Source organism: Acomys russatus, chromosome 10 (genome assembly GCF_903995435.1).
Source record: "Acomys russatus chromosome 10, mAcoRus1.1, whole genome shotgun sequence".
Taxonomy (NCBI): Eukaryota; Metazoa; Chordata; class Mammalia; order Rodentia; family Muridae; genus Acomys; species Acomys russatus.
In genome coordinates this window covers 8,077,967-8,095,684 of record NC_067146.1, presented here as the reverse complement: position 1 = coordinate 8,095,684, position 17,718 = coordinate 8,077,967, and the positions used below count along the sequence as shown (strand labels likewise).

The following is a 17,718-nucleotide window of genomic DNA, read 5'->3' as shown; positions in this document are numbered from 1 at the left end:
CTGCTGGCTTTACGAAGCCTCAGGTCACATTGTGCATCCTGTCTCTCTCCTGCCTTCTATCATTTGAGCCCTGGATGAGAAAAGAACATGAGGCCCCCAACCTAATTCTGTAACCTCTGAGTGTTTGCCATATCCAGCTGATGTCAGCTTTGTATGCCTTTCTTCCCTCTGTCTGAATGACGGACACTACCAAAGCCTGTTTCCCTCAGGTAGAACTGTCTTTGACTTAGGCCTTCACAGGGAGGACCACTGAAGTAAAATGTGACATTCAGGGGCTTTTATGCCCTAGCAGAAAGCACCGGCTGCAGTGACAAGGTCCAGACACCCTGTTTAAGCTCACCATGTCAACACTAAGTGGTAAAGTGCTAGGGACTCGGAGAGGGCAGGCAGGAGCTGGGGCATACGGGGTCTACTATTTCACAGAACAGGAACAAAATGCAACCACCAAGTTCACAAAAGGAGCTTTTATTTGAAGCAAAGAGAAGTCTGACCCAAAGGATTACAGATTGAAGCACTCAGAAGCTGTTAGTGGCACTACTTGGACTGTAAGTCTTGTTCTCTTTGGCTGGAAAGGGTACTAGTGTTAAACGTCTTCCAGGTGAGGAAGAAGAAAGACCAAGAAAGGCTGGAAGAAACACTTCAGCTACCGACACTGCTCTCCAGAGCCTACACCAAACTAACAAACTCTGCAAGGTGCCACTCAGTGCAGAGTACACAGGCCACAGGCCACTAGCAAAGACACATGAGGCAGGAAGAACAGGTGCAGGTCGCTGGGGAGGAGCAGGGACCCGAAGCTTCAGACTTCTGCGTGGAAGGGGTAATCCTTGTGTTTGGCACAGCTGTCAGGAAAGAACACATGTGCTTTTACAAGTTGAAGCCTTTCAAAATTAATTGGGTTTACCTATTTACTGTGTGGGTGTGCACAATGCTGATGTTGGGGTCAAAGGATAACTTGTGTGAGTTGGCTCTCTCCTTCTCCCGTGTGAGCCCTGGGGTGCCAAATGCCTTAACACATTGAGCCATCTTGCCAGACCTGAAGGCAAAGAGTCTGACTGCAGTAAGTCACCAACACAAAGAAATGTTTGTCTCTTCATGAGCTGAGCCTCAGAAGCAACAAGCCAGGAGAGCCTTCTGATCACACATGTACAGCTGCTGAGCTTCCAGCCCTTCTAGTCTCCTGACGTCGCCGACCTAGCAAGCTCACCTAGACCACACCCAGCACTAGCCCTGGGGCACACTGGGTAACAAGGAGTCCTGATCCCAGCCTTCTAGTAACTCAGACTAGCTGGCAGGACTATATAGCATCATATCACCTTTCTGTCGTTTTGTTTTTTTGTTTTTTTTTTTAAGACAGAGCTGGTGGCAGACAGTAGCCAGGCTGGCCTTAAATGCACTACTTAGCTGAGGATGACCCTGAACTATAGATCTTTCTACCTCCAGCTCCTAAGTGCTGGGACTATAGGACGTGATACCACATGCAGCTTATTTTGTCACCTTGACCACAGGGTGGAAAGAACAGAGATAATGATAAACACTGAAAGGCTTACAAGCTGTGCAACACCAAACCCCAAAGGGCAAGCCAAGCAGCAGCCGCCCCCGGAGGAGAGGCACCGCTACATCTGGAGGTGAATGAGCACCAAACAGCAGCTGGGTTTTCACTACAGGAACCAGGGAGGGGCTGGCATAAAGCCCAGGCTCACAGTCTATTCGGTAGAGCCAATGGCTTGTACTGGGAACAAAACGGCAATAACACTGGAAAAACTGGACAGAGTGTCAAAGCCTGCATACACATGTGTGTGCATGAGCACATACACAGATATGAAAACAATTTTAAAATCCAGTAAGTTCTGCAACGAAAGTCAGAGACAATACCATGAAGTCTCAGATGGCTCCTGCTCTCTGGAGTGAGGAGAGCAAAGGGTAAATCAAACCGAGAGAAGGTTGTTACTCCTCCTCAGAAGATGCACATGTTTTGTTACATCTGTAGTAGCCCTTCCCTTCCAGAACTTCCAAGCAAAAGAGCACTGATCACTATTTCTTTCCATACCGCTAATGCAGCTCTACTGTGATAAAACATCAGAGGCCGAGGGTGAGCCAGGCCTGGAGCCCGTAACTCCCGGAACATTCAGACCACTCAAGCTCCCCCTGAGCTGCCTTTCTGCACCCTGGAGTTAGTGTGGCAGTGTGTGTCAAGGGGAGGGCTGGCACGTGGACAGTTAAGAAAGGCTTCCTGGGGGTACGAGAGTTCGCTTTTCCCTCCCCACCCCATGCCCACTCAGTATGGCTAGTGCACATGTTTCTACAATAGGTGCAAAGGTGGCAGGCAGATATGGAGGAGCCAGATAGAAAGCACATGACTGGCGTGCCCAAAAAGCTTTAATGTGAACGTTAGCAGAGGCAGGGACAACACAAGGCTGAGGGGCTACTACAGCTTCTGGGAAGTGAATAGGTGCCAGCGGCAGGTCACTCTCCTCCCTCCTGCCTACTAGATCCAAAATAAAAGAGGATTTTCATGTGAAAAGGTTAAGTGTCTTTAGTGTAATATTAGAAAGAGTCTTGTTTGGGACTCCTGGGCTGGCTCTGTTTAAGTACAGCCTTTTTAGAACCAGAGGACCCAGTCACAGCAACATGCCAACAGGCAATCTCAGCCTGAATCTCAGATGTTACTGCCTAAGGCACACTGAGGGTAGAGGTTGCAGCCACCAAGTAAACCCTGAGTTGTGCAGAAGACAAAAGAGTGTAATCGAGAATCAAGGCTAGGAAGAAAAAGCAGGCATTGGGGACAGAGGCTGCTTCTTTTTTGTTTTGTTTTGTTTTGTTGTTTTTCGAGACAGGGTTTCTCTGTGTAGCCTTGGCTGTGCTGGGCTCACTTTGTAGGCAAGGCTGACCTCAAACTCACTGTGATCCACCAGCTTCTGCCTCCTGAGTGCTGGGATTAAAGGCGTGCACTACCACTGCCCAGCCTAGAGGCTGCTTCTTAAAGCAAACACTTTCCCAGGGACTTGAATTCAAACCCCATTTCAGAGGGAAGGTGAGAAACCCAGCAAAGACAAAGCTGAAGGGGCCCTTGCTGACGGACTGACAGTCAGTGTCAGAGCTGTGGCTATCCTAAGCCCAGTGCCAGGGTCTCTCTACTAAACTCCTGACTAGGGTCATTAAGTGAGTTAGGCCACAGGCAAATTCTTCTAAGGAGATAGGTGCCAGATGAGCCCCTGGGATCGTGAGCTCAAAAAAGCAACTAAAGTTTCAAAGTTGGGCCAACACTGGACAGTTTCCTGGGAGCCGTCCTCCCTGGCTGTGTGCAGTGTCTCCTCCCGTGCATGGATGAGAAAATAAGGTCTGTGTGAAAGCGGGGTAGACTGCAAGGGCAGGACTGGGCCTCTGGGGCCTAGCGAGATGCCTCTTATTGTACAGTATTTGGTGACACAGAACAGGCGTCACACTGGGACTCACCTCATCAAGGCACACACCCTCCAGTTCCTGTTGTAGCTGAGTAGAGTGGTTACATCCTCGCTGCTCAGCTCAAAATCAAAAACCTTATACACAAACATGAGAGAGAGAGAGAAAAAGCCAATAAGCTCTGCAATGAAAACAGAGGCAATACCATGAGGTTCCAGATGGCTCCTGCTGCCTGATGCAGAGGGAAGGAGAGTAAATGAAACTACTCTCCAGAAGATGCCTTTCCCTCCCAGCACTCCCAAGCACAGAGGGCACTGGCAGCTTCCTTCCTGTCACACTCCTCACTAAGGAGTCCTACTGTGATAAGCATTCACCAGGAAGTACAGGAAGGGGGCACTTCAACAGCTGCGACACCCATCAATCCATGACCTCTGTGTGAGATGACACAAAGCCCCTGGGTACCAGCAATCAGCAATGTATTCCAGCCGGGGCACTGAAAGATGCTGCCCCGTGTGGCACTGTGTGAGACGGCCTAAGTACAGAGCAAGAGCACGCAGCCTGGGATAACCTCACCGTTTCCGTGAAGACAAAAGGACAAACACAGGAATATGTAACAGGTCCGCAGACCTTAGCACACTGACTCCATGATGGAAGAACAAGATCCTAACACAGGTAGACAGCACCGCCATCCAAAACGAAGACTTAATTCATCTGCTACACTTCAAATCTGCGACAAGCAGCTGAGGTGCCTGACTATTTAACAAAAGCAGATCAAGCCTCCAGGTTCTCCCAGCATGCTTCAGTCCCTACCTGTTACAGAATATGGCTGTCATACCCCACCCTCTACTCTGAGCTCACCAGCCCAGGAGCTGGGCTGTCCTCCCCCAGAGGCTCGTCCCATACAATCCAGACATTTTGGCCTCCTGGCCGCTGTGCTTGGTTCCCCTTCTCTCCCTCCCCCTCCCCCTCTCCCCACTCTCCTCTCCCAGATGCCTCTGCCTCTGGCTATGCTCTCCCACACATCGATAAGAAACTCTCTCCCCCATCACTCCTAGGAGTCGTCATGTCTTTTCCTTTCCTGTTTAATTTTCATTCACATCAAAATCCACAGTTCTGGGAAAGTCTCTAAATGACTAACCTTGCTTTTTGGCTTCTGTAGTTCTGTTTCTAGCTAACTGTTCTTGTTAACTGAGGTGTGTCACCCAAGATGTGGTTTGTGCTTAAAAACTTGCTCTGAAAAACTTGCTACATTGGGATCCCAAACACCCAGTGTAGTCACGGCCTGGCTACTAAAGACTTCCTATTGGCTTAAACTCAGGTCTGAGTGGTCTTCACTGGTGGATACCCTACAACACAATACAGGAAAGAATTTAGGGTACATGGTGGCTAAGTGGACAATTAGGCCAGATGGCCTTTGGCAGCACTGGGGCTCGGAAACGCATGCACACTCAGCCCATTCCACTTGGCTCCTGATCACAGACTATGCAGGACAAGACTCTACCATACACTCTTGTGATTACAGGCATGGGAAAATAAGCAACGGATGCACAGTAAGATGAAAAAGAAAAACAAAAAACTAACCACTAAGTTACTATTTTGAAATTTGTCATCTACATTTTCTTCCTTTTTTTTTTTTTTTTTTTTTCTTCTTCTTCTTCTTTTGGATTTTTTGAGATAGGGTTTCACTGTGTAGCCTTGGCTGTCCTAGACTTTACCTTGTAGACCAGGCTGGTGTCAAACTCACAGATCTACCTGCCTCTGCCTCCATGAGTGCTAGGATTACAGCTGTGCGTCATCATACACAGCTCCCCACCCCCACCCCGGTTTTTTGTTTGTTTTTGTTTTTTGTTTTTTTGAGACAGGGTTTCACTGTGTAGCCCTGGATGTTCTGGAACTCACTCTGTAAGACCAGGCTGGCTTCAAACTCAGAGATCCATCTGCCTCTGCTTCCTGAGTGCTGGGATTAAAGGCATGTGCCACTATACCTTTTCTAATACTTTAAAAATGAAATACAAGGCGAGGGACTAACCCATCTCTAGCAGGACAGGCCTGTCCTCCCACTTCTTTGCCCACCAAGTGGCACGGTCATGGTCACTAGGGTGAGGGAGGGTTAGTTGTTGCTAAGCCTTGAGAACCGCCCTAAACATAACTGACCTGCCTATTGTGGACTCCCTGGGGCTGACTCTGAACCTCCTCAGCAGGGCGTGCCTTTACTTAGAGAGGACAGAGGCTCATGGGCACCAGGACCATCCTGGACAGCTCTCCTGCCAGCTGGCCCTCTCACCAGGTAGCCTGAGCTACTCCAGGGGACATTCCGAATGCCTCCTCCTGGTATCCAGTGTGTGTTCTGGAAGGCCCTAGCAGTCTATGCACTCCCCGCCAGCCCAGCAAGGTTTCCTGAGCACTTATGGTGGAACCGAGCACCATCAAGTGCTGTGCGCATCATTAACTTCAGCTTCACAAAAGCCCTCAACAGGGTTTATTTGAGTGCAGCCAAGACTTACTCAGAGTCACACAGCTAGGAAAGACAGGAGCCTGAGAACCCCCACCCCCATGTACCATGGAGGAAAGCCAGGCCTGCCAGCTGGGATCTTACCTTAAAGTTCTCAGCAATGCGGGCTGGTGTCACAGACTTGGGGATCACCACCAAGTTCCTTTGTATGGGGAATCGGATCAGCACCTGTGGACCCAGAGGTGCCGAGTGTGTACACTGACTGTTATCAGTCTACAACTACACAGGTAAGAGGTTCAGAGTTGTCTAGTGACATCTACCAGTTAGTCCATATCTGACTCTAGAGTCCTGCTCTATCCGTGTCTCCGGGCACAAGGCCACAGGAAGTCACCATCTGGGGCTCATACCACCCACGGGAAAAGATAACATCTCCCATCCCGCAGACAGTAAGAGCTCTATTTGTACATGGATGAGCTACCAAAAACACCAATAAATGCTATGTGGATGTCTGTGCTGCCTATAGAGGGAACAGGGGTGGCACTGCTATGCAGAGACCACGCGGCAACTGATTTTCTAAATCTCAGCTCTGTCCCCTTGATGACATCCTAGGATTCCAAGTCACCCTTCCAGAGAGAGCTTCACCAGCTCAGCTCCCTCCACTGCTGACTGACGGGACCACCAGGAGTGCAGAGTTCAGGCAACAGTCAAGGACCGGCAGCGGCCATACCTGGGCTGTACTCTTATTGTACTTGGCTGCAATTGCCTTGATCCTGGGATCCTCCAGGAGAGAAGGGTCTTCAGGCTTGGCCCTGGAGCAGAGAGATGGTGAGATCAACATCTTCGTCCTGACCCACCCACTGACTTCTGGGTGGCTGGCCAGGCTCCTGGGCGGAAGCTGTGTCATGATCCACCTGCTGTCCCTGTGCAAACATCCACCTCCCAGGAAGCCCTGAGGCGGCAGAGAAGGTCTGCACAGCAGCACAGACGTTCCCTGTGATGGGTTTCTAATCTCCAACAGTGACCTCCCCCGCCACCCCCACGAAAGCTCCCTCCCTCGCCCCGCCCCCACGGAAGCTCACCAGGGCCTGTCAGGAGAACCAAGGGGACTGTAAGCAGTCACCACGATGCCTTTGGAATGGCAGTACTGAATCAGCTTCTCCTGAGTCAGGTACGGGTGGCACTCAATCTGCAACACAGCAGGGGAGCTGACTGTGGCAGTGGACACAAGCTAATGTGATGCGGTCAGTGTCCCTTTTCTCCCCACACAGAAATGTCTGCCGCCCAGATTAGCTGTAACAACTCTACATTTCTAAGTCGATGGCCTTCTCATTAAGAACAATAACTGTTACCATAAGCCTGTAAGGCATTCTCTGGCCTTGGCTATTTATCCACAGATAAAAGCCTGCAGCCCTCACACTAGCTACCCAGCGCCACATCTTTGCTGGCTAGCCTCAAATCCTATCACTGCAACCCCTCCACTCTCAGACGTGTCGGTCATAACTCCTAGCCTCTCCCTGGGCGATGTGGACCTCGGGTAAGGGGCAGGACTGGCTGATAAAGCAGCGCGCTAGCATCCTCCCTGGCGGAGCCTTACCTGGTTAACCGCAGGCTTGTATTTCAAGCCAGGTTTGTTTAGGATCCTCTCAATCTGAAGGGGGTTGAAGTTGGAGACACCAATTGCCTTCACCAAACCTTCATCCACTAGTTGTTCCATGGCCTAAAGAGAAAAGAAAGGTCTATCTGGATGCTAAAATGAACCCCAAAAGAACAAGGGCCAGAAGCATGTTTGTGCCCAGAAGTTTAACAGCCATGGCCCCCCAAGCCCCCCAACTCCACCCCCCTCCCCCCTCCCACCCCACCCCACCCCTACGGCCAGCATCTTACACCTGTCAGAAGCAGAGAGGAGGATATGAAATCTGGACCAGCTTCCATGAGAGGAAACAGACACACATGCACAGAACGATCAATGCACAGGAAGAGGTGGCAGAGCCGACTGCTCACACCTGCCTCACATGCAGTAACATGATACCAGAATAAATAAGGGTCTCAGCCAGGGTCATCTTACCGTCCAAGTGTCCACAAAATCAGTGTCACTAGGAATCACATTCCCTGATGCATCCAGCGGGAAATAGTCAGACCCGGGCTGTCATTAACAATAAATACACACACAAGCATCAGTGACAGGTCTTCACAGACCTACTTTAATCTCACAAGTTACCAACACTGAGGAAGATTGTAAAAGGCGTATCTGGTGGCCAAGATGAAAAGGAAAATAGAAAGTGACGCCATGGAGGTCCTTGTCCTGCCTGGAGCCGTGAGGCTGTCAGATGGAGATTTGAGACTAATCAGGGCCACGGAGATGGGTGTGTAGACAGGGTCCACGCTCAAGGCTGGGAAACCCCGGGGCTCCTACCTCAGCGGCTCCTAGGCCTATAAACCTCACTTTGCTCATCTCTCACTGGCTTGTCACAGAAAAACAAAGGGTGAAAATCAAGTCCCTCAGGCCCCAAGAGAGCCCAGCCAGCTGAAACAGAGCCGTGGGATAAAACCCATGACCTTGCAATGTGGGTAAACATGCACGAAAAACAAGCCATGGGCCAGAAGGCGAAAACGCTGTGGTTCTGAGTTCTGCGGCACAAAGAGCCAGGTTGTGACCGTGTATTTACACAAAGGAGAAGGACTTGCTGTGGAGGCACAGACTCACGTATGTCTGAGCATTGCGTCCATATACCTGAGGGAGGAAAGGCAGTGGGGGCTGGCAACAGCCACAGCCACATGCAACAGGGACAGCAGCAGTAGCTATGTTAGCCATATTTATCAGCCGTTTTAAGTTCTGGAGGCACTGAGTGAAAACAGTAGGATCCCTCAAACTACAAAGACTGCATAATTGCATCTCAGTCACCAGTGGGTCAGCAGGTGTAGGAGCAGCACATGGCTGGCTTCTATGCTGGCCAACGCCCACACCCCGGAACAGCAGAAACGAGATGAGTTAAGCACCCATGATGCGCTAATAAGGAAGATGAAGACTGCATCTGAACCACAGGGATTCTGTCCCAGCATGCCCCTCACCTTGAAGCCTGTTGGCCAGTGAATAAGGTAGAGGTCCAGGTAGTCCAGCTGCAAGTCGCTGAGTGTCTTCTGGCAGGCTCCTTTCACCATGCTCTTGTCGTGGAACGTGCACCACAGCTGGAGCCGGCGGCAAAGGCACGTGTTACCCCTGCCACGCAAACGCCTCTTCCCGGCTGGAGCCACACAGCTCCAAGGCAGAGGAGATGCTCTCCTCTCCCTTTAACCATGATGCTAGGAGTGGCTGGAGAGTTTCCAGTTCGTATTGTGGATTCCAACTACCCAGAGGCAAGTGGGGCACTCAGGTCAAGGGCACCTCGAAGACCAAACAAGCCTTAATGCTAGCCCTGGAGGTGCTAACCACATGCTCTAGGTCTGCTTCTCTGCCAAGCCAGTCCACGTGGAGGCAGCCTCACCCTCCAGTCTGGACTCCTTTGTGCATGCACAGCCTCTAGCTAAAAATACAGGCCAGCAGTGGGACCCAGTCTGTAAAGGGAACTCGATTCGGAACCTAAAGTCACTCCGTTAAAAGTGGGAGTCAACCCCCAAGCAGTCTCATCAGCACAGAGCTCTAACCTACAGGCCCAATAGAGAGATGTACAGGCCCCGCCTACCCAGAGCTAACTGCCATCGAAGTGAGTGTGGACCTGACCGGCAGCTGGGTCCCCGTCCCAGATCGGTACCTTGCTGACGATGAAGAGCTCCTGGCGTGTCACGGCCTGCTCCTTGAGCTTCTCCTGGAGGGCCACTCCCACCTCCTTCTCATTCTGGTACACCTGGGCACAGTCAATGTGGCGGTACCCAGCGTCAATGGCAAACTTCACGGCCTCAGTCACCTGGCCAGGAGGGGACTGAAGAGGAAGAGGTGTAAACCATTAGAAGAAGGTGGCACACGCCTTTAATCCCAGCACTCAGGAGGCAGAGGCAGGCGGATCGCTGTGAGTTCGAGGCCAGCCTGGTCTACAAAGCGAGTCCAGGACAGCCAAGGCCACACAGAGAGACCATGTCTCAAAAACAAAACAAAAACAAAACAGAGGAAGAACAAAACAAAACAAGGCAGAGTTTGCACAGAGCCAAGGAAGAACAGGGCGTCAGTGGTCCTGGATCAGGCTCCTGTTCTGAGGTTAGTCCAAGGCAGGCTGGCATGTATTTATGTGATGGCATTCCAGTCAGCCTCCAGGCAAGGGGGACCAACGTGAACGGCACGTAACTTCACCTTAGCAGATAGCCACCTGTCAGCAGTACAGATTACTCGACACCTAGGTATGCCCCTAGCTTTCAGGAGGCAGAGGCATGATGAGGCCTTGTCTCAAAAAAAGAAAGAAAGAAAAAAGAAAAAAAAGAAAAGAAAGAGAAAAAAAAAATCCCCCACTAGCTGAAATCTGAGGTAATAAAGTACACCATTTCATTTAAATAATTCAAGATATTTATTATACGGCAAGAGCTCAACTGTTGCTGCTGCTGCCCCAGTCTAGGAGATGGACACAAACTGATGGCCCCTCACAGGGCTCAGCAGACAGAAATGAGTGGAAAGGGAAGACGGGAACCTTGGAAGTAAATTACCACCTGAGTTCCAAGACGAATGTGGGGAGCCTGGCCACTAAGGAGGGGGGAGACCCTGCATGGCCCTGAGCCTCACCCACCCCCAGACTGCACCACACTGCTCCCTGTATCCTGACTGCTGCTGCCTAGACTGGAGAGCTGAGCAAGGCACTGCACTGGGCAATGCTGAATAAACACAGCACATTCCTCTGGAGAGCTGGGGCAGAAGCAAACGAAAAGGAAAACTCCCCAGGGCCACCAGCAGCTGCCAATATCTGTTCTGTCCGGAGCCTGGGGGAAAGCACGAAACACCAGAACAAGTCCGTCACCAGCACAGGTGGCAGTGCTCCTCACCCAGCAGGGAGCAGTCCTTGGGGCCATGCCATTCTCAGGTGTGAGTACCCTTTACCACAAGGCCTTTAGAGAGTTGGGCAACCTCTCATTTCCCTGTAAGAGTACACCTGTGGCTTCTCCACCCTCTGTGGCTCAAGGAACTACTTCAACATATGCAGGAGGGAGCTCTCCCACACCTGGGAGTGGGGCGCCCAGACACAGCCATGGCTGATACTAGCTATGAAGGGAAAGCGCATGCCTGCCTGAGGAAGACAACACAAGAGGGGCCTGGTAAGTCGGGGTTCTCCTGCCTCAAGGCAATGAGCTTTTGCCAGGATTCAGGACAATTCCATTGACTCTTCTCTTTGAGGCCCTGTCTTCTTTGCAGTAGGCCTGCTTAGGGCTTTGGCAGCACCTAGCTTTGAACAGAGTGCTGGCCACAGGGTCCACGCTGAGCCAAGCCAAGTAACATCTGCCACTGCCACTCATGCGTAAGTAGGAACAGGCCATGAGACTCCATCTCAGGGCCTGCACTGATCTGCTGAGGAACTCCCCTCAGCTCAAGCCCTGTGCTTGGAGAACAAGGGTTTGCAACTCTTTGAGAGAACGGGGCCAAAACCAACTGAATCCTGGTGACCTAATTTATAACCCGAATGGAATCCCAAGTGTGAATCTAGTGACCTTCATGGGTATAGGCAATGGGCCCCGGCCCCTAATACAACTTTTCTGCTTTAGGTTGACTTGACTTTTCTGTTCCTCAGAGCTAGGGTGCAGACTACACTAAGCAACGCTGCCGGACAACTGACAAACTAAAATCCACAGAAAAAAAAATCTGTGTGATGTTTTCAAGGGAAGACAGAGACAGATAAGGGCTGGAAGTGCAAGAAGCCGAGGAGAAAGAGCTGCTGCTTCTGGAGGCTTCCTTCCTCACACAGGCTCACATCAGCCACATCCACAAGCCTCTGACAGAAAACCCACAGAACAACGGCAATGTGCCACCCTTCACACCCTACCCAGTCACCGCAAACAACATTTTCCATTGCTGGATTCGGAGAAGGCAAGCTCACTTGTCTCTTGTTTGCCTTATAGCTCAGTAACTTAAACAGCCTGAGCCCTGAAGAACGGCTCTGCCCCCAGATTCATCACGCCAAAAGCCCATATCGTAGTTTGATAACACTACTAATAAAACTGGTTCTACTGCAACCAGTCAATAAACCTGCCCTGATTGTAAGACATATCACCACTCCGTAGAGATGTGGACCCAGGACTGGCCTGACACAGGCAAGTTTTATTTGACTATTTCTGATCTCGAACTTGGGAAAGTTAAGAGGTGCAGTCTGGGGGCTGGAGAGGTGGCTCAGAGGTTAAGAGCACTGTCTGCTCTTCCAATGGTCCTGAGTTCAATTCCCAGCAACCATATGGTGGCTCACAACCATCTCTAATGTGATCCGACGCCCTCTGCTGGCCTGAAGGTATACATGCAGACAGAACATTGTATACATAATAATAAATAAGTAAATAAATAAATCTTTGAAAAAAAGAAGCTTCAAAGAGGCGTAGTCTGGTCCCTGGCAGGCAACCAGGAAACCAAACTCCTACTGCAGTGTCCACAGCACTTCTCTCAGGCCCCAGGCCCGAGGATGGTCAGCGATGCTTGCTTTAACTCAAGAGGGGGCAGGAAGACTTGAACATTTTTCTTCTCAGGGCAAGTTCTACCCCAAAGAAGCAAAAATCGGACTTGAAAAGCAAAGAAAACCTGCCACAGCTTAAGAACAGCATGTGACCCTATGAAAGAGCTACAAGGCATGTGCACATATATAACAGTTTTACCTGAGATTTTGAAATCTGACTGGGGTACAACTAGGCCAAAAAACTCTCATAGTTGTAAGGCACAGAGGGCGTTAAGCCTGAGAATGCAGTTGCCCCTCCATTCCTAGCAGCATTCCTAGCCTGTGTGTGCAAGACACAAGGGCCATGCCCTTACAAAGATTTTCACCTAGGACGCCAGTCTGTATCAGAGGTTAGCTCTGCCTTAAAGGCCTCCTGACCATATATTACTATGGGCGGATTTTGGGGTACAGTGGGCAGGCAATCCAGCCAGGAAGAAACTCCATGTAAGTACGAGTGTCTCCCACCTGCCTCACGTCCTCACCTCTGAGGAGAAAAGGGAATTTGAAGCCCCTCAAGGGACGAGTGGATCACATGGACTGCTGTTGGTCTGTGGGGTACGACATAGCCAGACACGGACCCATGACAACAAGAAACTGCATCCAGGCGCCCTCTCTGCGGCTGTCACAATGAGTACACTGTGTCATCTATGAAGGAACATGCACACACCCACAAGGGCAAGTATTAAGTTGATGATCTTTTTTCAAAGGGCAGGTACACCAATTTCTTACTGACCTCATACCAACCCCATCGGGCCCCCAGAGACACAATGGGACATTTTCACGGCATGGTTTCCTCCCTAGTTTATTTGTTCACATAACCTAAGGTGTGACTTTTGGATCCACTCTACCAGCCAGGCACTGTGGTAAGTGCAAGAAGTATCTGTGAAGAAGCCAGAGTGACCTATACATACAAATGTGTGTTCTTTTACACAAACGCCCAGCTCTCTATGGCTGTTGCACGCGCTCTAGCAACTGACTTAACAACTTCACTCCTTATTTACCCAAGACCTGACCTCAAAATGCTGGCCCATGAAATGATGTTCTAAAGTTAGGACCATGGTTTTCTGGAGAAATGGGAGAGTTAAAGAATTAGAGCCCTACCCAAAGCAGGGTGTAGTGGTGCACACCTGTAATCCCAGCACTTGAGAGGCAGAGGCAGGGGGATCACTATGAGTTCAAAGCCAGCCTGGTCTACAAAGCGAGTCCAGGACAGCCAAGGCTACATAGAGAAACCTGTCTTTAAAAACCAAAAAGAAAGGAAAAAAATGAAAAGGAAGATTCCTACCCACACTGTAGGCTCAGCATTACCTTTTTTTGTTTTTGTTTTTGTTTTTTGAGACAGGATTTCTCTGTGTAGCCTTGGCTGTCCTGGACTCACTTTATAGACCAGGCTGGCCTCGAACTCACAGCAATCAGAGATCTGCCTGCCTCTGCCTCCCAAGTGCTGGGATTAAAGGCCTGCATGACCACCGCCCGGCTAGGCCCAGCATTACTTACAAAGCATCTACTGTAGTTACAAGTGCCTGTGTGTGCCCTGGCCTGTAGCTGTGTTTACTACAGCAGGGAAGCCATCTTTCCAATGCAGGGAATTCAACCTAGTGCGGTGGTTGTAACTCAATCACACCTTTATAGTCACCAAGGACCCTCTGGAAAGAAACACAAGCTGCCCACGCTAATCTACTGGCCTAGAAACACGCTCAGAGAAAGACAAGTCTATGGCCTGTTTCTTCCTCACCATATGCATTATCTGTTTGAACTGTAGTTTGGGTAGAAACAGACTCTGTCCTGATCCAAACTATTTGGACTGGACCCTGCCCGGTTCCTCTCTTTCCTTCACTGTGTCTACGTGCCTACTGCCTAGGTCCATCCATACTCAAGACCAATAAGATATAGGTCACAGCAGTAGGGTGTGACATACGATGCTTACAACCACTCTACAAGTAGCTAAGAACTGGGTTTTTCTACTTCCGCAAAAACACCAAAACTGGTTTTTCAGTTGCCAGATAATCAAATAAGCCACTGCTTTTAATTTTTAATTATCTGTTCTTTCCTTTTCCTATCTCACTCAGCTGTATCTTGTCCCCTTCACAACCCTGCTGTATTGTGTTGAGGTTTTGGGGGTGTCCCGCCTGGAGCACTCTTATCATGGGTGGCATCCAGCAACGCGGAAGCCAGATTAATTCTCGAGGAGTTCCGGCACCCGTTAAGTGCTGCAAGCAGTGCCTTAGAGGACAGAGAAACAGCCGGATTTCTGGCAAACCCTCGCCTCCTAATTTAATTATCTCAGGCCCATCGGCCCGGCGGGAGGCTCAGTGTCGAGAGAGCCACATCAGGGCCAGGTAGGGCCCACCCACTCGTAAGGCTGGGCGCCACAGGGTGCCTAATGACACAGCTGGGGCTCGGCTTCTGTTCCTCCCGCCGGGGTCCCCGTGGGCGTGTCTCCACCTGGGGCGCCCACGAGGACTCGCGCGCTGCTCGCCCCAGAGCTCCACATGCGGGGCCGCGGCCCGGTGCGCCTACAGGCCCGGCCACCCGAGCCCCTCTCAGCGCAGACCGTTCATGGTCACCCAGCGGGTGCCGGGCCGCGCCCCTCAGAGCACCTACCTTCCAGGTACCCAGGCCCAGGGTGGGCATCTTGGTGCCATTGTTGAGTTCCAGATGGCTGGCCATGACCGATACACGTTATACAAGCTGACCGGCAACTGCAGCGCTGGGTCCGGCGCGCACCTTTAAATAGCCCCAACGGCCTGTAGGAAGGAAGCCCGCGATTGGCGCACGGTTGAGTGAAGGCGCCTTCTGATTGGTCGCCGCCTCGGTCCTTAAGGGGTCGGCCAGGATGCTCCTCTCGCTAGGTCCTAGCGGCATGGAATTCTCCAGCGGCTGTGCCAGCGCCCCACGTGGCAGAGTTTTGCCTGCTGTTGTAGCGCCAAGATGGGAACGTTCTGAAAATAACCCGCCGACGGGCAGACTAGAGATAAGGAGACTGGGAAGGAGTTCTGGTTTCATTTTCAGAGGCCAAAAGAAGACGTTTGTGTCTTTTTCAATCTCAGAATGAATCCTACATGTCTTGTTTTTAATCTGATGGAGCAGATAGGTTTCAGGTGTATTCAAGAATGCTCCTCCTCCTCCTCCTCCTCTTCTTCTTTTTCTGTCTTAGATTGAAATGTTTGTAACCGGTTTTGCATACTACTAGGAAATTGACCCTACCCGTTAGTAGTAGCTTTCTGCCACTATCGGTGACTGTACATACATACCCAATTTGGTTCAATAAGCTTTGATAACAAAATTAGCAACCGTTAGGTTATGAAAGCCTCGTAAGCTTGATCCAGAACACACAAATGGTTTTGGAAAGTAAGACGGTTGAACTGGCAGGTTCCAGTATAGCAAGATGGACAAACTCTGGAAGAAAAGTGAACAGGCGGAGTCCCATAGAAAGAAAAGTCCGGCCACTCTCACAGTGCAGTGATTCCAAATTAGGAGGTACTAAGCAAAGGAGTCAGTTGCATTAGGTAGAAATACAAAGACTTTTCCTAAGGTTATTCAGATTGCCCCTAGGACTATGGAGGCTATGTTGGTTCTCTTCCAGTGCCCCTCTGAGTGAGACTCTGTTTTGTCCCAGCCTCTGTCTGCTGGGTCATGCTCCAGTCGCCCCCTGCTTATGCAACATGGACAACTGCATCTGCTGAGCAGTGAGTCAGGAACCCCACCTCTCTAAGCCCCATTCTGGTGATTTTCCAGGCGGTGCCCTCTTAAAAAATGGCATTCCTCCACCCCCACCTCAGGGAAAATTTATAAAGAACAGATATTTTCCACTTAATTTTTATTAAAAACAAAGCCACAACTGTTGGCACGTGGAAACTCTGGTGTAAATTTTCTCTAAATAATAGAATTTGAAGTATTTGTGTAAGATAGCAGGCGACTTGGCCCACCACTTCTCCTCTGTGAAACAAACCCCTCTTGTCGCTGAGGCTTCTCTGCCATGTGAACCTCATAGACCCAAACAGTAAGAGCTGATGTCTTGTGAAGCAACGCACTCGCCTGGGATGGCAGCCCGCATCTCTTGACTCAGCATTCAGAAAATTAAGGCAAAAGGAACTGAGACTTGTAGTCAGCCTGGTCGCTTAATGAGATCCTGTCTCAAAAGAGAAACGGGACACAGTACCACGACCAAAAAAGCATATATCTTTAATGACAGGTGGTATACGAAGAAAGGTGATCACCAGTTAGGAAAAAGCATTATGTAGCAAAAGCCTTGCTATTGCAAAACAAACTAAATATAACGTTTGATTTCTAAAACGCCATATTTTGTCTGGGCTATTCAAAAGCGGAAAAATACACCTGTTGAATTCTCCTAGCAATCATAGTGCTAAAGTTGAGACACACCATTACAATAGTCTCCTGGTAACTCCTGTTGCCTCCATAATCCTTGTAAAAATTTATTGGGCACGTATTGAATTCTTCTTTAAAGAAGAATATAGCTCGGCAATGGCGGCACACACCTTTGATGCTAGCACTCTGCAGAGAGAGGCAGGCAGATCTCTGGAAGTCAGAGGCCAGCCTGGTCTACAAAATGAGTTCCAGGCTTGGCAGGGCTGCTACACAAAGACATCCTGTCTTGAAAAGCAAAATAAGGAAAGGTGGCTGGGCCTGGTGGCACATACCTTTATCCCAAGCACTTTGGAGACAGAGGCAGGCAGATCTCTGTGAGGATCTCTGTGAGAACACACACACACACACACACACACACACACACACACACACAAGAGAGAGGGGGGAAGGCAGGCTGTGGGTGTAGATATGAATTTTCGTGAGAGAGCTAGGTACTACCTGAGATTTTCCCCAGGGCATTTTACTTGACCCTACTTCGTTTCAACACTGCACAGCCATGTGTGCATGTGTGTACAAACATCAACATCAACACAGTGCACATGAAGTCAATCTGCAAAGATTTCCAGCTTGCGATAACAGCCCTTCGTTTAGGGAATTCAAGCAGGAGCAGAAATGCTGGCTGGCTTCCCATGGCTTGCCATGGCTTCCCATGGCTTGTCCAGCTTTCTTCCTTACATAACCAAGACCATGGAGTCACCACCCACAGTGGGCTTGACCCTCTCACTTCAACTATCAATCAAGGTTCCACAGACAGGCCAATTTGATAGTGGCACTTTCTCAGATGAGGCTCTCTCTTTCCAGCAGACTGTAGTTTGACAAAAGCCAGCCAGGACACTTTGCCTCTCGGCAATGGTCTGACCAAGCGTT

General features: G+C 50.1%; 1 protein-coding gene across 1 annotated transcript; it reads right to left on the bottom strand.

The window, feature by feature from the left end:
* Positions 1 to 783: 783 nt before the first annotated feature.
* LOC127194400 (aldo-keto reductase family 1 member B1) lies at positions 784 to 15,234 on the bottom strand. Its single transcript, XM_051151759.1, has 10 exons — positions 15,067 to 15,234; positions 9,601 to 9,768; positions 8,921 to 9,037; positions 7,917 to 7,994; positions 7,446 to 7,568; positions 6,931 to 7,037; positions 6,579 to 6,660; positions 5,996 to 6,079; positions 3,454 to 3,536; positions 784 to 839 (listed from the first exon to the last, which is right to left on the bottom strand). The coding sequence occupies exons 1-10, from the start codon at positions 15,130 to 15,132 to the stop codon at positions 797 to 799; spliced, it is 951 nt and encodes a 316-aa protein (XP_051007716.1). The 5' UTR covers positions 15,133 to 15,234; the 3' UTR covers positions 784 to 796.
* Between the last annotated feature and the right edge of the window lie 2,484 nt (positions 15,235 to 17,718).

Coding starts and splice junctions, on each gene's coding strand:
- LOC127194400 (XM_051151759.1), bottom strand. CDS start 15,132: ATGGCCAGCCATCTGGAACTCAACAATGGCACCAAGATGCCCACCCTG. Junction 9,769..15,066: donor TGGGCCTGGGTACCTGGAAG/GTAGGTGCTCTG, acceptor CTTCCTCTTCAG/TCCCCTCCTGGCCAGGTGAC. Junction 6,661..6,930: donor GGTTCTCCTGACAGGCCCTG/GTGAGCTTCCGT, acceptor TCTCTGCTCCAG/GGCCAAGCCTGAAGACCCTT.